We start from the raw sequence: 20,948 nt of genomic DNA, 5'->3' as shown, positions 1-20,948 counted from the left end.
GGGACAGGGCAGGGGCAGAGGCAGGGCAGGATCAGGGGCAGGGGCAGAGGTAGGGGCAGGGCAGAGGCAGGGTAGGGGCAGGGTCAGAGGCAGAGGCAGGGCAGGAGCAGGGGCAGAGCAGGGGAAGGGGCAGTGGCAGAGGCAGGGCAGGGGCAGGGGCAGGGCAGGAGCAGGGGCAGAGGCAGAGGCAGGGCAGTGGCAGGGGCAAGGGCAGGGTCAGGGGCAGAGGCAGGGGTAGGGCAGAGGCAGGGGCAGGGGCAGGGGCAGAGGCAGGGCAGGGGCAGAGGCAGAGGCAGAGGCAGAGGCAGGGCAGGGGCACGGACAGGGGCAGGGGCAGAGGCAGCGCAGGGGCCAGGGCCAGGGCAGAGGCAGGGGCAGAGGCAGGGCAGGAGTAGGGGCCGGGGCAGAGGCAGGGGTAGGTCAGGGGCAGGGGCAGAGGCAGAGGAAGAGGCAAGGACAGAGGCAGGGGCAGGGGCGGAGGCAGGGGTAGGGGCAGGGCAGGGGCAGGGGCAGGGGCAGGGCAGAGGCAGGGGTAGGGGCAGGGCAGGGGCAGGGGCAGGGGCAGAGGCAGGGGCAGGGGCAGAGGCAAGGGCAGGGGCAGTGGTAGGGGCAGAGGCAGGGGCAGGGGCAGGGCAAGAGCAGAGGCAGGGGCAGGGGTAGGGCAGGGACAGGGGCAGGGCAGGGCAGGGGCAGAGGGAGGGGCAGGGTCAGAGGCAGAGACGGGGCAGGGGCAGAGGGAGGGGCAGGGGCAGAGGCAGAGGCAGAGGCAGGGCAGGGGCAGGGGCAAGGGCAGGGGCAGGGGCAGGGGCAGAGGCAGGGGTAGGGCAGAGGCAGGGGCAGGGGCAGGGGCAGGGGCAGGGGCAGGGGCAGAGGCAGAGGCAGAGGCAGGGCAGGGGCAGGGGCAGGGGCAGGGGCAGGGGCAGGGGCAGGGGCAGGGGTAGGGCAGAGGCAGGGGCAGGGGCTGGGGAAGGGGCAGGGGCAAGAGCAGAGGCAGGGGCAGAGGCAGGGGCAGAGGCAATGCAGGGGAAGGATAAGGAGCAGGGTCAGAGGCAGTGGCAGGGCAGGGGCCGAGGTAGGGTAGGGGCAGAGGCAGGGGCTGAGGCAGGGGCTGGGGCCGGGGTAGGGGCACGGGCAGAGGCAGGGCAGGGGCAGGGGCCGAGGTAGAGGCAGTGGCAGGGGCAGAAGCATGGGCAGGGGCAGGGTAGGGGCAGGGGCAGGGGCAAGGGCAGGTGCATGGGCAGGGTAGGGGCAGGGGCAGGGGCATGGGCAGGGGCAGGGGCAGGGGCAAGGGCAGGGGCAGGGGCAGAGGCAGATGCAGGGGTAGGGGCAGGGCAGGAGCAGAGGCAGGGGCAGGGGCAGGGGCTGGGGCAGGGGCAGGGGCAGGGGCAGGGATAGGGGCAGGGATAGGGGCAGGGGCAGGGGCGGAGGCAGGGGCAGGGAAAGAGGCAGAGGCAATGCAGTGGAAGGGGAAGGAGCATGGGCCGAGGCCGGGGCACGGCAGGGGCAGAGGTAGGGCAGGGGCAGAGGCAGGGGCAGTGGTAGGGGCAGGGGCAGGGGCAGGGGCAGGGGCAGGGGCAGGGCAGGGGCAGGGGCAGGGCAGGGGCAGGGGCAGGGGCAGGGACAGGGCAGTGGCAGGGTCAGGGGCAGGGGCAGGGGCAGGGCAGGGGCAGGGGCAGAGCTGTGCCTGGGGAAGTGGTAAGGCAGGGGCAGGGGCAGGGGTAGTGGCAGAGCTATGCCCGGGGCAGGGGCAGAGGTAGAGCTGTGCCAAGGGCAGGCACAGAGGCAGAGCTATGTCTAGGCAGGGGTAGGGGCAGAGGCAGGGGCAGGGCAGGGCAGGGGCAGAGGCAGAGCTATGCCCGGTAAAGGGGCAAGGGCAAAGGCAGAGCTATGCCCAGGGCAGGGGCAGAGGCAGAGTTGTGCCCAGGGCAGGGGCACAGGCAGAGGCGTGGGCAGGGACAGGGTAAGAGGCAGAGTCATGCCCAGGGAATTGCCAGGGGCAGAGCTGTGCCCAGGATAGGGGCAGAGTCGTGCCCGGGGCAGGGGCAGTGGCAGAGCCGTGCCAAATGGCAGGGGCAGGGGCAGAAGAAGGGGCAGAGGGAGGGCATGGGTAGAGGTAGAGCTGTGCCAAGGGCAGGGGCAGAAGCAGAGCTATGCCCGGGGCAGGGGCAGAGGCAGGACATGGCAGGGGCAGAGGCAGAGCTGTAACAGGAGCAGAGGCAGAGTCATGCCCAAGGAAGGGGCAGGGGCTGAGCAATGCCCAGGGCAGGGGCATAAGCAGGGCATGAGCAGGGTCAGAGGCAGAGCTGAGCCCAGGGCAGGGGCAGGGGCAGAGCCGGGGCAGGGTAGGGGCAGAACTGTGCACAGGGCAGGGTCAGAGGCAGAGCCGTGCCCGGGGCAGGGGTAGGGCAGGGGCAGAGGCAGGGCAGGGGCAGAGGCAGAGCCGTGCCCGGGGCAGGGGCAGGGTAGGGGCAGAACTGTGCACAGGGCAGGGGCAGGGGCAGAGCCGTGCCCAAGGCAGGGGCACGGCAGGGGCCCACTGTGCCACCCATGCCACCAGACAGGCACCCTGAGAGCCGGCCGGGCCGCAGGGGCCCTGGCTGGCAGCGTGGGGCCCCTGGCACCCCAAAGCTGGAGGAGGCTGCAGGACTTCTTCTGGTGGCCTCGGGGGGCTGAAAGAGGTCCCCGAGGAAGCTGGGGACAGGATCTGAGCCGCGGGGACAGGCCAAGGGGCAATGGTGTGAGCTGAGGGAGGCAGGCTCAGGGCAGAGAGAAGGGAGAGACAGCTGGCACTGAGGGTGGGCAGAGCCTGGCACAGGCTGCCCTGAGAGGTGGGAGCTGCCCCAGGGCTGGCACCGTGCCGGGCGAGGCTGTCTGGGGCTGTCCCTGCTGGCGGCAGAGCTCTGCATGACCTTTACAGCTCCTTCCCAGCCAGCCCGGGCTGGCAGCCTCTGTGCCACCTCCCTCCTGCAGTCAGCCCCCAGCCCTGGGCCACAGCCCTGCCAGCCCCAGCAGCCACACAGGGCAAGGGCCCTCAGGGAAACCTGTCCCCAGGGAGGGGCTTCACCCCTCTGCCCCCGGGGCAGTCTCTGCTCTGCTGCTGGGCACCTGCTGCAGCTCTGCTCGGGCTCAGCCCTGCGGCAGCAGAGGGGGCAGGGCGGCAGAGATGCTGCCAGCTGCTGCCAGCTGCATCGGCCACTGCCACCTGGCTTGGGCCTGCCCCAGCCTCTGCCAGGCAATGCAGAGCCCCTGCCCGGGCTGACGTGGCACAGGCACACTGAGCCCCTCCCGGGAGGGGCACAGGGGCACACAGAGCCCCTGCCAGGCCAGACAGACAGACAGCTGCTGCTGTTCCACACTTTACTAACCCTGGGCAGAGTCAGCGGTGCCCACTGCCCACCAGCATGGGCACGAGCAGAGGATGCCATCTCCCTTCTGGCCAGCAGCTGACAGAGCTCCCATGCCCACCCCTGCTCCCCACAGTGATGCCAACACCACCAAGAAGGGTAAACAGCCCCCAGGGGCAGCAGCAGACTTTCAGGCAGCAGCTGGCAGGGTGCCCATGGCCACAGCCTGAGGTTCTGCAGGCAGCCCTGTGAGGACAGCTGTGGGGGCACCACCCCCAGCAGCTGGCACAGCAGCAGCGATGGGAGCCTGCCAGAGCCCAGCCCACAGCAGGGCAGAGCTGCCCAGAGTGGGAGCATCCCGAGGCACGAGGTGTGGGTGCTGTGTGGGGGGCAGTGCCCTGAGAATGCCACACACACTGTGTGAACAAGGAGCTGAGGTGGCCCCAGCTGCCCACCTTGGGAACTGGCACAGGGCACTATGCCCACAGAGCTCCCTGCTAGCTGTGGATGGCAGTACTGAGGTGGGTACCAGCAGCGAGGAGCTGCCAGCAAGGAGGCTGCCAGCCCCAGCACTGCTGCCAGCCCTGTGCTGTACCCCCTGAGGCACCAGAGGAATCCCAGAGTCACAGACTCCAGCAGGTTGGCAGAGCCCTCCAAGCTCCCCCAGCCCTGCCCAACCAACCAGCCCATGGCACTCAGTGCCCAGCCAGCCTTGGCTCCAACCCCTCCAGCCACGGCCACTCCACCACCTCCCTGGGCAGCCAATTCAATGCCAATCACTCTCTCTGCCAGGAACTTCCTCACAGCCAGCCCCAACCTGCCCTGGCACAGCTGCAGCCTGGGGCCCCTTCTGCTGCTGCTGCCTGCCTGGCACCAGAGCCCAACCCCACCTGGCTACAGCCTCCCTGCAGGCAGCTGCAGGCAGCAATCAGCTCTGCCCTGAGCCTCCTCTACTGCAGGCTGCACCCCCCCAGCTCCCTCAGCCTCTCCTCACAGGGCTGTGCTCCAGGCCCCTCCCCAGCCTTGCTGCCCTTCTCTCAACACCTTCCAGCACCTCAGCAGCTCTCTGCAAGGGAGGAGCCCAGAGCTGGACACAGCACTGCAGGGGTGGCCTGAGCAGTGCTGAGCACAGGGGCACAAGAACCTCCCTGCTCCTGCTGCCCACACTGCTCCTGAGCCAGCCCAGGATCCCCTTGGCTCTGCTGCCCACCTGGGCACTGCTGCCTCCTCTGCAGCTGCTCTATGCCAGCACCTCAAGGCCCTCTCTGCCTGGCACGGGCGGGCAGCAGCAGTCAGGAGGCTCTGCAGCAGAGGTGCAGGGCCAGGGCGAGGCAGCAGAGGGCCAGGAAGAAGAAGAGGCTCAGCTGCAGCTGCAGGAGGGCGCCGGAGAGCAGAGCGTTGGGCAGGCTGGAGCAGGAGGTGATGAAGAGCCTGGTGAGGTGAGTGCTGTGCTTCATCCCCACCGCCAGCAGCAGCCCCTTCAGGCCCTGCTGGCCACGAGCAGCAGCAGGCAGGGGCAGGAGCCCTGCAGGAAGCCTCCCTGGGCGCCGCTCCAGAGGGACCCAGCGAGTTGCAGGAGCCCGAGGGAGCAGAGGAAGAGGCTCTGGAGGCTGAGGGGCAGCCCTGGGCCTGCAGGATGGCTCCCGAGCAGGCGCAGCCAGGCCCGAGCCGAGGCAGCAGCGGCAGAGCAGCAGCAGCGCCGCAGGGAGATGTGAGCTGCCTGCCCGAGCCCGCAGCCCGCCCCAGCGGCAGAGCAGCGCCGTGCTCCGGAGCCGCAGGCTGCTCAAGCCCTGGAAGGTGCCGGGCTGCACCCAGAGCTGCTTGGCACCACCAGGCTGCTGCTGGCGGCGTAGAGCAGGGCCGAGGGGCGCAGGCGGCGGCACGGTGCCAGCAGCAGCAGCGCCACCGCCAGCCTGCTCAGCTCCAGCAGCAGCACCACGGCCGCGGAGCTGCAGGGGATGGCTCCGTCCAGCGGGCAGAGGGCGAGCAGGGGGCGCGGGAGCCGCAGATGGGCACGGAGAGGAGCAGCAGCAGCGCCCACAGCCCCTGCGCAGCAGGCGGCTGGCAGCGGTGCCAAGCATCCTCCGGGAGCTGCCCCAGGGGCTGCTGCTCGGCAGGGGGCCTGGGCTCGGCGGCCTCTGCAGCTCCCTTCTGACCCCTCCCACGCTGTGGCTCGCAGGTGGCAGCCAGAGGGAAGGGCTGGTGCCAGGGCAGGGCAGGGCAGCCAGGCGGGCAGCCTCGCAGCCTGGAGCAGGCAAGGAGGGACCAAAGACACGAATTTAATGAGCCCAACCGCAGCAGGGCACTGCCTACTGCACCCCCGCTGTGGCAGCAGGGCACGGGGGCCTCCTCCCTTATGGGTGAGCACCCCCCAGGGCGCCACAGCGAGCGTGCCCCTAGAGCCCAGCCTCAGTGCCAGGGTGGCAAGCGTGGCGGCAGGCAGCCTGCCAGTCCTCTCGGGGCCCTGGGGAGGGAGCAAGGGGCAGGGAGGCAGCTGGCAAACCGTGGGCTGCTGTGGGTTAGCAGAGTGCCCACTGCCGCCAGGGGCTCTGCGGGACGCCCACGCCCAGCCCTGCCGCCCTGCAGCCCTGCGCAGTGGCAGTGCCCCCGGGCAGCTCCTGTGCCTGCAGCTGAGCAGCAGCCTCCAGTCCCTGCGCCGCGGGGCCCAGCCTAGTCCCGGCCTCTGCCCAGGGAGCTGATGTAGTCCCGCACTGTCTGCTCCACGTTGGGCACGGCGTAGCTCTGGGCGGCGTAGATGCCAGTGCAGGTGCCAGCCACGAAGCCCAGCACGGCCGAGAAGCGGAGCTTGGCGATCAGGTAGCCTGCCAGGAAGCCCTTCAGGAAGGGCGAGGCCAGCAGAGAGCCATCCTGAGGAGCAGAGGCAAGGCTGAGCCCGGCGGGCAGGGGCAGGGCGGGCAGAGCCCAGCGGCTGCTGGCACCGAGCGCTGCCGGGCGGCGGGGGAGGGTCCGGCGGTACCTGCCCCACGCCGGCCTGCACCTCGGCCTCCACCCGGCGCTGCAGGCTCTGCAGCTGCTGCTTCAGGAAGGCGACGTCCTGCAGCTTGGGCAGCGAGTCCTGCGGGGGAACGCGGGTGAGCCCCGGGGCAGGGGCACAGCCGTGCCCGGGGCAGGAGCAGGGGCAGGGACAGAGGCAGAGCCGTGCCCGGGGCCAGCGGCAGGGGCAGAGACAGACCCATGCCCAGGGCAGAGGCAGGGCAGGGGCAGAGGTGTGTGCGGGGCAGGGGCACAGCCGTACCCGGGGGCAGAGGGGCTGAGGCAGAGCTGAGCCCGGGACAGGGGCAGAGGCAGAGCCATGCCAGGGGTAGGGCAGGAGCAGAGGCATAGCCGAGGCTAGGGAAGGGGCAGAGGCAGAGCTGTGCCCGGGGATGGGGCAGAGGTATAGTCAGAGCCGTGCCTGGGGTGGGGGAAGGAGCAGAAGCAGAGCCGAGCCCAGCGCAGGGCAGGGCAGGGCAGGGCAGGGGCAGGGGCAGGGGCAGGGCAGGGGCAGAGCCGTGTCCGGTGTAGGGGCAGGGGCAGAGTCGTGCCCGGGGCAGGGGCAGGAGCAGAGGCAGAGCCGAGCCCAGCGCAGGGCAGGGGCAGGGGCAGAGCCGTGTCTGGGGCAGGGGCAGGGGCAGAGCCGTGCCCGGGGCAGGGGCAGGGGCAGAGGCAGAGCCGAGCCCAGCGCAGGGCAGGGGCAGGGGGGCAGGGGCAGGGGCGGGGCGGGGCAGGGGCAGAGCCATGTCCGGTGTAGGGGCAGGGGCAGAGTCGTGCCCGGGGCAGGGGCAGGAGCAGAGGCAGAGCCGAGCCCAGCACAGGGCAGGGGCAGGGGCAGGGGCGAGGCAGGGGCAGGGGCAGGGCAGGGGCAGGGGCAGGGCCGGGGGCAGGGGCAGGGCCGGGGGCAGGGGGGCAGGGGCGGGGGCAGGGCAGATGCAGGGCAGGGGCAGGGCAGGGGCAGGGGCATTGGCAGGGGCAAGGGCAGGGGCAGGGAAGGGCAGGGCAGGGCAGGGGCAGGGGCATTGGCAGGGGGGCAGAGCTGTGCCCAGGGCAGGGGGGCAGGGGCAGGGGCAGAGCCGTGCCCAGGGCAGGGGGGCAGGGGCAGAGACGTGCCCGGGGCAGGGCAGGGGGGCAGGGGCAGAGCGGCAGGGGCAGAGCCGTGCCCGGGGCAGGGCAGGGCAGGGGGGCAGGGGCAGAGCCGTGCCCGGGGCAGGGCAGCGCAGCGCAGGGGGGCAGGGGCAGAGCCGTGCCCGGGGCAGGGCAGCGCAGCGCAGGGGGGCAGGGGCAGAGCCGTGCCCGGGGCAGGGCAGGGGGGCAGGGGCAGAGCCGTGCCCGGGGCAGGGCAGGGGGGCAGGGGCAGAGCCGTGCCCGGGGCAGGGGGGCAGGGGGGCAGGGGCAGAGCCGTGCCCGGGGCAGGGCAGGGGGGCAGGGGCAGAGCCGTGCCCGGGGCAGGGGGGCAGGGGGGCAGGGGCAGAGCCGTGCCCGGGGCAGGGCAGGGGGGCAGGGGGGCAGGGGGGCAGGGGCAGAGCCGTGCCCGGGGCAGGGCAGGGGGGCAGGGGGGCAGGGGCAGAGCCGTGCCCGGGGCAGGGCAGGGGGGCAGGGGGGCAGGGGCAGAGCCGTGCCCGGGGCAGGGGGGCAGGGGGGCAGGGGCAGAGCCGTGCCCGGGGCAGGGCAGGGGGGCAGCGGGGCAGGGGCAGAGCCGTGCCCGGGGCAGGGCGGGGGGGCGGGGGCGGAGCCGTGCCCGGGGCAGGGCAGGGGGGCAGGGGGGCAGGGGCAGAGCCGTGCCCGGGGCAGGGCAGGGGGGCAGGGGGGCAGGGGGGCAGGGGCAGAGCCGTGCCCGGGGCAGGGCAGGGGGGCAGGGAGGCAGGGGCAGAGCCGTGCCCGGGGCAGGGCAGGGGGGCAGGGGCAGAGCCGTGCCCGGGGCAGGGCAGGGGGGCAGGGGGGCAGGGGCAGAGCCGTGCCCGGGGCAGGGGGGCAGGGGGGCAGGGGCAGAGCCGTGCCCGGGGCAGGGCAGGGGGGCAGCGGGGCAGGGGCAGAGCCGTGCCCGGGGCAGGGCAGGGGGGCAGGGGCAGAGCCGTGCCCGGGGCAGGGCAGGGGGGCAGGGGCAGAGCCGTGCCCGGGGCAGGGCAGGGGGGCAGGGGCAGAGCCGTGCCCGGGGCAGGGCAGGGGGGCAGGGGCAGAGCCGTGCCCGGGGCAGGGCAGGGGGGCAGGGGCAGAGCCGTGCCCGGGGCAGGGCAGCGCAGCGCAGGGGGGCAGGGGCAGAGCCGTGCCCGGGGCAGGGGGGGGGCAGGGCCGGGCGGTCTCGCGCCCCTCTCACCTTATCGTCCGCCATCTTAGCGCGCGCCGCTGCCCGCCCATTGGGCCGCCATGGACACGTGACGCCGCACGCGCAGCCTCCGCTGCCTTTTCCCCCGGCGCTTCCTTGGGGCGTGGCCTGTGCTGGCCCCGCCCTCCGACACACCCCCTCCCTCTGTGGCCCCGCCCTGGGGCGGAGCAAGGCCTGGGTGTGTCTGCCCCGCGGGCGTGCCGGGAGCCGGAGCCGTGCGCTGGGCGCGCTGCGGGGCGGGGCGGGATCGGTGTCCGCGGTACGGGCGGGATCGGTGTCCGCGGGGCGGGGCGGGGCCGGTGTCCGCGGTACGGGCGGGATCGGTGTCCGCGGTACGGGCGGGATCGGTGTCCGCGGGGCGGGGCGGGGCCGGTGTCCGCGGGGCGGGGCGGGATCGGTGTCCGCGGTACGGGAGGGATCGGTGTCCGCTGTACGGGCGGGATCGGTGTCCGCGGTACGGGCGGGATCGGTGTCCGCGGGGCGGGGCGGGATCGGTGTCCGCGGTACGGGCGGGATCGGTGTCCGCGGTACGGGCGGGATCGGTGTCCGCGGGGCGGGGCGGGATCGGTGTCCGCGGTACGGGGCGAGATCGGTGTCCGCGGTACGGGCGGGATCGGTGTCCGCGGTACGGGGCGGGATCGGTGTCCGCGGTACGGGCGGGATCGGTGTCCGCGGTACGGGCGGGATCGGTGTCCGCGGTACGGGCGGGATCGGTGTCCGCGGTACGGGTGGGATCGGTGTCCGCGGTACGGGCGGGATCGGTGTCCGCGGTCGCGGCGGCCCCGCGCAGGCTGCGGGGGCAGGCTGCGGAGGGGCTCGGCAGGGGCAGGCTGCGGAGGGGCTCGGCAGGGGCAGGCTGAGGAGGGGCTCGGCAGGAGCAGGCTGAGGAGGGGCTCGGCAGGGGCAGGCTGCGGAGGGGCTCGGCAGGGGCAGGCTGCGGAGGGGCTCGGCAGGGGCAGGCCGAGGAGGGGCTCGGCAGGGGCGGTGAGGCCAGGTGCGAGTCCTGCCGCTGCGCCAGCGCCGCCCGGGGCAGCAGGCCTGGCCGCGGGGCGAGCAGGCAGAGCAGCCCTGCAGAGAAGGACCTGGGGGTGCTGGCGGGGGAGAAGCTGGGCAGGAGCCAGCACTGGGCACAGGCAGCACAGGAGGCCAAGGGCAGCCTGGGCTGCATCCAAAGCAGTGTGGGCAGAGGTGGAGAGAGGGATCCTGCCCCTCTGCTCTGGGGAGACCTCCCCTGCAGGGCTGGGACCAGCTCTGGGACCCCCAACCCATGAGAGACCTGCTCCTGCTGGAGGGGGCCATAGCATCAGTCCGGGCTGGAGGGGACCCGAGGATTATCCAGTTCCTACCCCCTGCCATGCCCAGGGACACCTCACACTGGAGCAGGCTGCCCACAGCCACGTCCAGCCTAGCCTGAAACACCTCCAGGGATGAGGCTTCCACCACCTCCCTGGGCAGCCTGTGCCAGGCTCTTGCCACCCTCATGCTGAAGAACTCAGCTCCATTGCCCCAGTCCTGGCACTCCCTGACAGCCTGGGAAGTGCCTCCCCAGCTTCCCTGCGGCCCCTTCAGGCACTGCACGGTCACAGCAAGGTCCCATTCAGTGATCCTGTGCTCCACAGCCTCTCTGGGCAAACCTGTGCCAGTCTCTGCCCACCCTCCCTGCCCCCTCTCAGCCTGCCCTGAGGGGCTGCTGTCTGCGGTGCCCTTTGCTGTCACCCCACCCTCTCCCCTCTGCCCTTTGTGTCCCTGGCACAGCTGCAGGGCCCAGAGATTAGGCTGCAGCTTAAGGGTTTTGCTGGAGCAGGCTCCCGGTGCCAAGCCCAGCGGCAGCCACCTGCAGCCTAAGCTCCTCTGCCAGCTGGAGCTGGGCAGGGCTATCCTCTGCCACCTTTCTCCCGCGGGCGTGGGAGATGGAACCCTGATCTTCAGCTGGGCTGCTCTGCTGAGGGGCAGCTGCCAGGGCAGGGCAGAGCAGCTGTGCCCTGGGCAGAGCAGCTGGGGAGGGCTGGGAGGAGCTTTAGACAGGGCTAAGCCGATCCTGCTTTGCTTCAGGTCGTGCTGGGGGCAGGAGGTCTGGGCACAGAGTGCACTGCCAGGTCAGCAGAGTGGCACCAGGCTCTTGAGAGCCAGCAAATGTTGTCCTGCAGAGCCCCCTGGGAGCCTGTTGGGCACAGTGTGTGGGGCAGGGTGCCCAGGTGCTGGCTGGCAGTGGGCTGCCTGCTCACCCAGCAGCCTGAGCAGCTCCTAGGGGGCTTTGGAGGGAGCTGGGTAAGGGGCTGTGGGTGTGCCAGCTGGGCAGCACAGGGCTCCTCGGGTGGCTCTGCAGGGCTCCGGTGGCAGCGCTGCTGGGGGCCTGCAGGCCGAGGGCATTCCAGGCTGCTTTCTGCCCCAGGCAGCTGTGCCCACCCGAGTGCTCCTCAGCTCTGTGTGCTACCAGAGCTCCCTGAGCTGCCCTTGCTGTGCCACGGTGCCCACTGCAGCAGCAGTGTCCTGCCAGAGCCCCCTGAGCTGCCCTTGCTGTGCCACGGTGCCCACTGCAGCAGCAGTGTCCTGCCAGAGCCAAGGCTGCTGGAGCCTGTGTGAGGAGCCTGGGCATAGCTGCCCAACTCCTTAGTGTGCCCCAGGTTGGGGCTGGCCTGGGCACCATCTGCCTGCCCCGTGGCTGTGCCCACTGCAGCAGGTGCAGGTTTCCATGGCCATGCCCACGGGAGCCACAGCAGAGGGCATCCAGGCTGTGCGGGTGGGAGCTGTGGGCACATGCAGGGATCAGGGTAGGGGCAGCAGGGGTTGGGGGGTGCCACCCAGCCCTTCCCATCAGCATCTGCCATTCTGGGAAGCCTCCTAGGCTGGTGCCCAGCAGCGTGGGCAGCAGGGGCAAGGAGGGGATTGTGACACACACCCCCCCCCTTCAGTGCTCTGCCTTGCCCTTCCCCATGCCCCTTGCCCGTTGTCTGGCACCCCTGGCACCTGCTGCAGGGTGCTGGGGGGCACAGCGGGTGGCAGTGCAGAGGGCACCCTGTGCCTGCTGCTGTTAGCAGGGACCTGGACTGGCACAGGAACATCCAAGCTGGCCCTGGGCAGAGCTGCAGGCACTGACTGGAGCCTCCTGGGCATGGGAGTTGGCACCAGCAAGCTGCAGGCAGCATAGATGAGGGCAGGGCACCAGCATCACCCTCCCCTGCCATGAAGGTGACTTCTGTACCCATGGAGTTGCCCTGGCCAGATGCAGTCCCTCAGCCATGGCACACTGGCACATGCCCAGTGCCCAGTGCCTGGGGCCAGCTCTGGAGTGCTCTGCACAGACAGGGGCCAGAGGAGGGCACAGCAATGCTGGCAGGGCTCTGCTGTGATGCCAGGCTGGCAGAGTTAAGCTTGGCCAGCCTGGAGAAGGTCCCAGGGAGACCTTCTGGTGGCATTTCAGTGCTGAAGGTGCCAGGGAGAAAGCTGTGGACAGAGTTTGAGCAGGGCCTGTGGTGCCAGGCCTGGGGGGGTGGTTTGAAGCAGAAGAGGGTGGTGAGACACTGGCACACGGTGCCCAGGATCAGAGATCCCATTCTGTGCTTCTGTTCTCCACAGCCTCCCTAGAGGTGCTCAGTGCCAGGCTGGATGAGGCCCTGAGCTGCTTGGGTGTGCCAGTGGGTGCCAAGTGAGGAGGTTTAGGTCTCTTCTCCCGAGGAACAAGTGACAGGACAAGAGGCAATGCCCTCAAGTTGCCCCAGGGCAGGTTTAAATTGGCCATCAGGAACAATTTGTGCCCTCTGAGGGCTGCCCAGGCCTGGCCCAGGCTGCCCAGGTGGAGTTCCCATGCCCAGGAGGGGTTTCAGAGCAGCGGAGATGTGGTGCTGAGTGCCAGGGCAGTGCCCTGGCAGTGCTGGGTTGGGCTCCAGGATCTGAAAGGTCTCTTCCAGCCTCAGCAGTTGCACACTACTGGCCTGTGATGAGAGCAGAGGAAGCACAGCCAGCCCCGGGCAGCACGGAGTGGAGGGGCAGGGTGCCAGGGGCTGTGCCAGCCGGGGAGGCTCTGCAGGGTGGCACTAGAAGCAGTCGCTGTGCAGCGGCAGGGGCAGCTCCTCCTGGCTCAGCTGCAGGTCGAGCTCTGTGGTGCTCAGGCTGGTGGGCAAGTTGGCATCCAGGGTGGCATCATCGAGGGCATATTCCTCGTGGCACTGCTGCCGCAGGTGCCAGAGGATCTCTCTGGCCAGGAAGTGAGGCTCAGCTTCTGCCGCTGCTGGCTCTGCCACAGGAGCACCCAGCTCAGCCTGGCTGCCAGGGGCAGGCCTCTGCCAGGCGCTCTGCAAGGTGCCCCCAGGTGTGCAGGGCCAAAGAGGCCTCCCACAGCCTCCAGGGTGCAGGGAGCAGAGTCAAACACAGGCCCCAGGGCTGAGCTCCCCCCGTGGGGCTGAGCCCTCCTGTCAGGATGGGAAGCAGGGAGGGGATGGGGGATGGGAAGCAGGGCGGGGAAGGAGGAAGGGAAGCAGGGAGGGGAAGGAGATGGGAAGTAGGGAGGGGCAGGAGATGGGAAGTAGGGAGGGGAAGGAGATGGGAAGCAGGATAGGGCAGGAGATGGGAAACAGGGCAGGGAAGGGGGATGGGAAGCAGGGCAGGGCAGGGGGATGGGAAGCAGGGCAGGGCAGGGGGATGGGAAGCAGGGCAGGGCAGGAGATGGGAAGCAGGGAGGGGAAGGAGATGGGAAACAGGGCAGGGAAGGGGGATGGGAAGCAGGGAGGGGAAGGAGATGGGAAGCAGGGAGGGGCAGGAGATGGGAAGCAGGGAGGGGAAGGAGATGGGAAGCAGGACAGGGCAGGAGATGGGAAACAGGGCAGGGAAGGGGGATGGGAAGCAGGGAGGGGAAGGAGATGGGAAGCAGGGAGGGGCAGGAGATGGGAAGCAGGGAGGGGAAGGAGATGGGAAGCAGGGCAGGGCAGGGAGATGGGAAGCAGGGAGGGGAAGGAGATGGGAAGCAGGGCAGGGCAGGGGGATGGGAAGCAGGGAGGGGCAGGAGATGGGAAGCAGGGAAGCAGCTCGGGCAGCCCCCCTGCTCCTCTGAGAAGTTCTGCGTGCCAGGAGCCAGCCCCTGCCACCCGCCGCAGCTGGCACCCTCCCGGCCGGGGGCACGGCAGGGGCCTGGCAGCCCTGCCCTGGCTCACCCTGGTAGGCGATGAGCCTGTAGGTGCCTCTGCACTCCTTGGAGCCTCTCAGGATCTCCTCCAAGGCTCTGTAGAAGAGCTTGGCCTGCTCCAGGCGCTCCTCCCGGCTGAAGGCAGCGCAGGCGTCCTGGGACATGGCGTAGAGGGACTGCAGAGGGGTGGCAAACTCCAGCACGCAGTGCCAGGGCTGGGGGGGCAAGCAGGAGACATGGGGCAAGGCAGCACCCAGCTGCCAGGGCACCCTGCTGCTGGGCACAGCCCCTGAGACAGAACCACACAGAATGACTGAGGCCGAATACAGCTCTGAGAGCACCGAGTCCAGCCTGGCAGCCAGCACTGGCACACGGAGCTGAGCATGGCACAGAGTGCCAGCTCCACCCTGCCCTTAAACAGCTCCTCTGCCTCCTGGGCAGCCCTTTCCAGTGTCTAATTTCCCCTTCCTTCAGGAAGTGCTTCCTGACACCCAACCTAACCCTGAGGAAGTGCTTCCTAACATCCAACCTAACCCTCCCCTGGCGCAGCTTCAGGCCATGCCCTCTCCTCTTGGCACAAGTTGGATGTGAGCAGATCCTGAGCCCCACCTCACCACAGCTTCCCCTCAGACAGGAGTGCTGAGGTGCCCCTGAGCCTCCTCTTCTGCAGGCTGCTCCCCCCAGCTCCCTCAGCCTCTCCCCTGCAGCCCCCTTCCTGCTCTTGCTGCTCTCCTCTACCCCCTCCAGCCCCTCACTCTCTGGAGCTGCACACAGTGCTCCAGGTGAGGCCTCCCCAGCGCCAGCACAGGGCAGAGTGGCATCCCTGGTGCTGCTGGGCACACTGCTCCTGATACAGGCCAAGATGACATTGGCATTGGGTGCCAGCTGGGCACACTGCTGGCTCATGCCCAGCTGCTGCCACCCAGCACTGCCAGGCCCCTCTCTGCCAGGCTGTCTCCAGCCATTCCTTCCCAGGCTATAGCCCTGGCATGGGCTTGTTGTGGGCGCAGTGTAGGACCCGCACTTGGCCTCACCCCCGTGGCCTGAGCCTGGGGCTCAGCCTGGGCAGGGCTCTCTGAAGTGCCTCCCTGCCCTGCAGCAGACCTCCACTGCCCCCAGCTTGCTGTCACTGCCACTTTGCCCCGGGCAGGCTCCATCCCCTCAGCCAAGCCAGATGTTGGACAGAGACTCCTCAGCCTGCCCTGCGATGCCCTGTGCTGGAGCAGTGTGCCCAGAGAACTGCTTCCACCCCAGTGTGCCCCTGCCCTGTGTGCCCAGCCTGGCCCCGGGGAGGCCCAGCTGCAGCCACTGCCTTTGTCAGGGCTCCCAGGCTACAGCTGGGGGGCAGAGAGTTCCACCTGGAATCTGGTTCCCTGGGGAGACATCCTTGGGTATGGCCAACCACAGCTTCCTGGCGGCTTTCCTGCCAGGCAAGAGCACTAGAAGGGAGAAGAGAGAGGAGGAGGAGAGAGAGGAAGAGAGGGGAGAGGAGGAGAAGGTAGAGGAGAAGGGAGAGAAGGAGAAAGGAGGGGAGAAGGGAGAGGAGAAGGGAGAGAAGGAGAAAGGAGGGGAGAAGGGAGAGGAGAAGGGAGAGGAGAAGGGAGAGGAAGAGAAAGGATAGAAGGGTGAGGAGGAGAAGGGAGAGGAGGAGAAGGAAAAGGAGAGGGAGAGGAGAGGGAGTGGGGGGAGAGGAGAGGGAGCGGAGCTGTGCCGCGCTCGGAGCAGGCGGCAGCAGCAGGGGCAGGCGGCAGCAGGGGCAGGCAACAACGGCACAGGTGGCAGCAGGGGCAGGCAGCAGCAGCACAGGCGGCAGCAGCGCAGGCAGCAGTGGCGCAGGTGGCAGCAGCGCAGGCGGCAGCAGTAGGAGCAGGCAGCAGCGCAGGCGGCAGCAGCAGGAGCAGGCAGCAGCGCAGGCAGCAGCAGTAGGAGCAGGCAGCAGCGCAGGCGGCAGCAGCAGGAGCAGGCAGCAGCGCAGGCGGCAGCAGTAGGAGCAGGCAGCAGCAGCAGGAGCAGGCAGCAGCAGGGGCAGGCAGCAGCGCAGGCGGCAGCAGCAGGAGCAGGCAGCAGCGCAGGCGGCAGCAGTAGGAGCAGGCAGCAGCGCAGGCGGCAGCAGTAGGAGCAGGCAGCAGCGCAGGCGGCAGCAGTAGGAGCAGGCGGCAGCAGCAGGAGCAGGCAGCAGCAGGGGCAGGCAGCAGGAGCAGGTGGCAGCAGCAGTGCAGGCGGCAGCAGCGCAGGTGGCAGCAGCGCAGGTGGCAGGAGCAGGCAGCAGCAGGGGCAGGCGGCAGCAGCGGCGCAGGCGGCAGCAGCGCAGGTGGCAGCAGCGCAGGTGGCAGGAGCAGGCAGCAGCAGGGGCAGGCGGCAGCAGCAGGGGCAGGCAGCGGTGGCGCAGGCAGCAGCAGGGCAGGCAGCAGCGGCGCAGGCAGCAGCAGCAGTGCAGTCGGCAGCAGGGGCAGGCAGCGGCAGCAGTGCAGGCAGCAGCAGCAGTGCAGGCAGCAGCAGGGGCAGGCAGCGGCGGCAGTGCAGGCAGCAGCAGCAGTGCAGGCGGCGGCAGTGCAGGCAGCAGCAGCAGTGCAGGCAGCAGCAGGGGCAGGCAGCGGCGGCGCAGGCAGCAGCAGGGGCAGGCAGCAGCGGCGCAGGCAGCGGCAGCGCAGGCAGCAGCAGCACAGGCAGCAGCAGCAGGCAGCAGCGGCGCAGGCAGCAGCAGCGGCGCAGGCAGCGGCGGCGCAGGCAGCAGCAGCACAGGCAGCAGGAGCAGGCAGCAGCGGCGCAGGCAGCAGCAGCGGCGCAGGCAGTGGCAGCAGGGGCAGGCAGCGGCGGCAGTGCAGGCAGCAGCAGCAGTGCAGGCAGCAGCAGGGGCAGGCAGCAGCGGCGCAGGCAGCAGCAGCGGCGCAGGCAGCGGCAGCAGGGGCAGGCAGCGGCAGCAGTGCAGGCAGCAGCAGCAGTGCAGGCAGCAGCAGGGGCAGGCAGCGGCGGCAGTGCAGGCAGCAGCAGCAGTGCAGGCAGCAGCAGGGGCAGGCAGCAGCGGCGCAGGCAGCAGCAGGGGCAGGCAGCAGCGGCGCAGGCAGCGGCAGCGCAGGCAGCAGCAGCACAGGCAGCAGCAGCAGGCAGCAGCGGCGCAGGCAGCAGCAGCGGCGCAGGCAGCGGCGGCGCAGGCAGCAGCAGCACAGGCAGCAGGAGCAGGCAGCAGCGGCGCAGGCAGCAGCAGCGGCGCAGGCAGCGGCAGCAGGGGCAGGCAGCGGCGGCAGTGCAGGCAGCAGCAGCAGTGCAGGCAGCAGCAGGGGCAGGCAGCAGCGGCGCAGGCAGCAGCGGCGCAGGCAGCAGCAGCGGCGCAGGCAGCGGCAGCAGGGGCAGGCAGCGGCGGCAGTGCAGGCAGCAGCAGCAGTGCAGGCGGCAGCAGGGGCAGGCAGCGGCGGCGCAGGCAGCAGCGGCACAGGCAGCGGCAGCAGGGGCAGGCAGCGGCGGCGCAGGCGGGCGGAGCGCTGTGCGTGGGGCCGGGCAGACCCCCGGGGGCTCCCCGCACCTCGCCGTTCTCGCCGCTGACGGCGTAGAGGCTGTGTCTGTAGAGCCTGTGCCGGGTGCCGCCTCTGGCCAGGGTGGTCTCGCCCAGGTCCGCCACGTACTGGATGTCGCTGTCAGCCCTCTCCAGGTCGTCGGCGACGTCGCAGCTCAGGGGGACCAGGATGTGCAGCTTCCAGGTCTCCCTGCGGAGCAGCCTGCCGGGGTGGGCGCTGCTGAACTGCGCCAGGGACTGCCGGATGCCTGCGGGGAGAGGGCAGTGGGCACGGCCCGGCGAGGCTGCCAGGGGCGGCTGGCACCGCACAGGGCCCCGGCATGCTTGGGTTGGCTCTGCTGAGCTGTGCCAGGGCCTCGCTCATCCCTGGGGGGAGAGGGCAGTGGGTATGTGCCCGGCGAGGCTGCCGGGTGGGGGTGGCACCACGCCGGGCCCCAGCTACTTACGTGGCAGGACTATTTTGAGGTACCCAACGTAGTAAGACCAGGCCAGGCCGTGGGCAACGTTCTGCCTGGACCTCTCTGCCAGCTCAGACACCTCCACTGCTGAGGGCCTCTGTGGAGGGAAGCCAAGAGGGCACAGGGATGGCAGCAGCCCCCTGGGCTCTGCTGCAGCAGGGGCTGGGAGCAGAGGTCCTCTGCAGAGTGACCAACCCACCCTGTGCCCTTCCACCACCCCCGGGCAGCAGGGCCAGGCCCCTCCAAGCCCTCCTCAGGCCCTCTGGGTGAGGAAGGTGATGATGATGGGGCCAGCTGCCCACTTTGCTGGCTGCACCCTTGCTTGGCATCAGGTGCCCCAGTGCAGCTCCTGCCCAGTGCTTCCAGCCTGTGGCAGGAGGCAACTCCGGGGCCATCAGTGCCCCCTGCCAGCTCTGCCTCTTGGCTTAGGTGCCCAGCAGCTGCCCTCCCTGTGGCACCTCCCTGCAGCCTGGGAGACCCCAGCCCCACGCCCGCCCAGTGCCCAGCTCCCAGAGCCCTCCCAGCGTGGCAGAGCTACCTGCGGCTTGCTGTGGTGGGCACCCAGGCTGCCCCTGGCACTCAGGCACCAGCTTTGCTGCCACCCCAGGCTGCATGGCAGTGGCGCTGTGGGGGGCACCATGCTCAGTCCAAGGCCCTGGTGCCAAGTGTGCCAAGCAGCTGAGCTAAGCAGGGTGCTGGTCCCACCCTGGCTAGGTGTGCAGTGCCCATGCCAGGTCACCTCCACCCCCCTGTAACCGCGGATGGGAAGCCACCGTGCCAGGGGTGGTGGTGCCTTACGTGGAGCCCCAGGGCAAGGTTGAGGAGCTGGCACAGGCTGGCCAGGCCCAGGTGCAGGCTGAGGAGCTGCCTCTCTCCATCCAGAAGTGCCACATAGGCTAAAGCACAGACGAAGAGCGTGGGGCCGTGCCAGTGCCATGGGAAGCAGGCACCCAGTGCCCTCCAGAAGCTGCCCTGGTGCCTGCATGGGACAAGGACACACTGAAGAGATGGGCTGGGCACCACCTGCCCAGCGCCCACAGCACACAGGGCACTGGGCAGAGCTTGCTGACCTGATAGAGCACCACCAGGAGCTCCTCCTGGCAGCCCTGGGGGCACTGCTGAGGGCACCCTGGGTGTCCCCAGGCAGGACAGGGTTTGGGTCTCATGGCACCCTGCTGAGGGCACCCTGGGTACCCCCAAGCAGGAGAGGGTCTCTGGCTACCCTGGGCAGCAAGAGGAGGCTCTGCAGCACCCTTGTGCCCCCAGCAGTGGGTGGTGGGGAAGGGCTGGGGGCACGCCAGGAGAGGAGCCCTTCGCAGACATGAGGGCAGCTGGACAGGCAGGAGAGAGGAAGAGGAGGAGAGGGATGAAGAGCTGGAGAGCAGTGTCTGATGCCAAGGCACAGAGAACTTGCCCACAGAGGCCAGGCCGGGGGCACAGAGCCAAGCAGCAGAACCTCCCCCCAGCACCCAGAGGCTGCGTTGCTGCCGTGCCCGGCGTGGTGCCAGGACGCAGCCACCCCCACGCTGGCTTACCTGGACTGCAAGTGGAAGATCTCCTCTGCCAGGTAGCAGATGCCCCTCAGCAGTGCCCCTATCTGCAGGGCCGCGATGTGCAGGGTGAGGCTGCGGGCGGTGGGCACCAGGGGCTGCCCGGCCAGGTAGAGGGCAGCGGAACTGAGTGCCAGGAGCAGGAACACTGCGACCTGTGCCCGCCGGCCCCGCGCCTCGGGGATCAGCGTGGCGCTGGAGTGGCTCAGCTGCTGCCGTGCCTGGGACATCTGAGGCACAGAGGCAGGGCACAGCGCTGTAGGGGATGGCATCAGGGGGACATGGGCACAGCCAGAGCCCCCTGGGCACTGCACAGCACACACCTCCAGGGTGGTTGTGGAGCACAGAAATCCACAGCCTCCCTGGGCAGCCTGTGCCAGTGTCTGCCACCCTCACTGCCAGCAGTTCCTTCCTCATCTCTCCCAGCTCAAAGCCATCAGCCCTCATCCTGGCACTGCCAGCCCTTGTCCCAAGTCCCTCCCCAGCACTGGAAGGCTGCTCTGAGGTCTCCAAGGAGCCGCCTCTTCTCCTCTGCCAACCTGTGCCCACAGGGGAGGGTCTGCAGCCCCTAATGGCTTCCTCTGGACCCTCTCCAGCAGCTCCAGGTCCCTCCTGCGCTGCGGGCACCCGACCTGGAGGCAGTGCTGCAGGTGAGGTTCCTTTGGGTGCTGCCCAGGTCACCCTGAGGGCTGCTCCCACAACCCTGAAAGGGTCGAGCAAGGCAGAACCTGTCCAGCCACCCCCAAATGGATGCCAAATCAATGCCAAAGTGATGCCAATCCCTCCCTGCCCCACACCCCTCTTGGCACACTCACCGGAGCAGTCTGCGGCTGGCAGGCTGGGCCTGGCTGGCTTTTGGGGTGCTGAGCTCTGGGCTGCAGCCTTGGCACTGCGCTGGGTGGCAGGTTGCTGGGTGGCAGGGCGGGAGCCGCCCAGCTGGCGGGCGGCAGGGGAAACGAAAGCGAAAGGAGCTGCGTGGGGGCTGCGGGCAGGCTGCAGAGCGCCGCAGAGCCTCTCCCGCTGCAGGGCAGCAACTGCAGCTCCTGGGCATGGGGCAGGACCCAGACGCGGTGAGGGGGCAGAGCCCGGCGTGAAGGAAGGATGCCAGGATTTAAGGTTGGCAGCAGAGCAGCAGGGGCCGGACACAGGCTCCAGAATGCCAGCAGGTGCCCAGGGTTGAAAGAGAAGCAGGTTGGTGCTGGCAGGGCACAGCACCCTGGGGCCACACAGCTTCAGCTGGTGCTGGTTCAGTGCCCATGGGGCTCCTGCCTCTCCCTGGTGGTCCTCTGGGGCTGAAGGAAGAAGTTCTTTGGCATGAGGGTGGTGAGACACTGGCACAGGTTGCCCAGGGAGGTGGTGGAAGCCTCACCCCTGGAGGTGTTCAAGGCCAGGCTGGATGAGGCTGTGGGCAACCTACTCTAGTGTGAGGTGTCCCTGCCCATGGCAGGGGGTTGGGACTGGATGATCCTTGGGGTCCCTTCTAACCCTGACTGATTCTAATGTCTCCAGGGAGGCTGGACATGATGGGCATGGGTGCCAGCAGCTGAAGGTGAGCCAGAGAGTGCCCAGGTGGGCAAGAAGGGCGGCAGCAGCCTGGCCTGGAGCAGCAGTGGTGTGGGCAGCAGGAGCAGGACAGGGATTGTGGC

General features: G+C 70.0%; 3 protein-coding genes across 4 annotated transcripts; all 3 read right to left on the bottom strand.

Annotated features, from left to right (window-relative positions):
- Positions 1 to 4,593: 4,593 nt before the first annotated feature.
- On the bottom strand, positions 4,594 to 5,744 carry SLC35A4 (solute carrier family 35 member A4; the record flags this gene model as incomplete). The annotated part of the gene is given in 5 exon segments (XM_064161373.1): positions 4,594 to 4,839; positions 4,842 to 5,078; positions 5,080 to 5,169; positions 5,172 to 5,339; positions 5,342 to 5,744. Coding segments are annotated over 5 exon segments (1,101 nt in total), but the record flags the coding sequence as incomplete, so codon positions are not given.
- LOC135185063 (SLC35A4 upstream open reading frame protein-like) lies at positions 5,608 to 8,769 on the bottom strand. The gene is made up of 3 exons (XM_064161372.1): positions 8,656 to 8,769; positions 6,322 to 6,420; positions 5,608 to 6,212 (listed from the first exon to the last, which is right to left on the bottom strand). The coding sequence occupies exons 1-3, from the start codon at positions 8,668 to 8,670 to the stop codon at positions 6,015 to 6,017; spliced, it is 312 nt and encodes a 103-aa protein (XP_064017442.1). The 5' UTR covers positions 8,671 to 8,769; the 3' UTR covers positions 5,608 to 6,014.
- A 3,600-nt stretch (positions 8,770 to 12,369) lies between these two features.
- Positions 12,370 to 20,359, bottom strand: STING1 (stimulator of interferon response cGAMP interactor 1). 2 transcript variants are annotated; one of them, XM_064162253.1, is made up of 7 exons: positions 20,118 to 20,359; positions 19,288 to 19,558; positions 18,551 to 18,731; positions 17,741 to 17,849; positions 17,304 to 17,542; positions 13,812 to 13,998; positions 12,370 to 12,898 (listed from the first exon to the last, which is right to left on the bottom strand). In XM_064162253.1, the coding sequence occupies exons 2-7, from the start codon at positions 19,530 to 19,532 to the stop codon at positions 12,699 to 12,701; spliced, it is 1,161 nt and encodes a 386-aa protein (XP_064018323.1). In that variant the 5' UTR covers positions 19,533 to 19,558; positions 20,118 to 20,359; the 3' UTR covers positions 12,370 to 12,698. The 2 variants fall into 2 exon arrangements, with proteins under 2 accessions (XP_064018323.1, XP_064018324.1); XM_064162254.1 differs by having other exon boundaries at positions 19,288 to 19,532.
- Positions 20,360 to 20,948: the final 589 nt, after the last annotated feature.

Source organism: Pogoniulus pusillus, chromosome 22 (assembly GCF_015220805.1).
Source record: "Pogoniulus pusillus isolate bPogPus1 chromosome 22, bPogPus1.pri, whole genome shotgun sequence".
NCBI classification, from domain to species: Eukaryota; Metazoa; Chordata; class Aves; order Piciformes; family Lybiidae; genus Pogoniulus; species Pogoniulus pusillus.
Note: the sequence above shows the minus strand (reverse complement) of the source record. Positions and strands in the feature narration are given on the sequence as shown.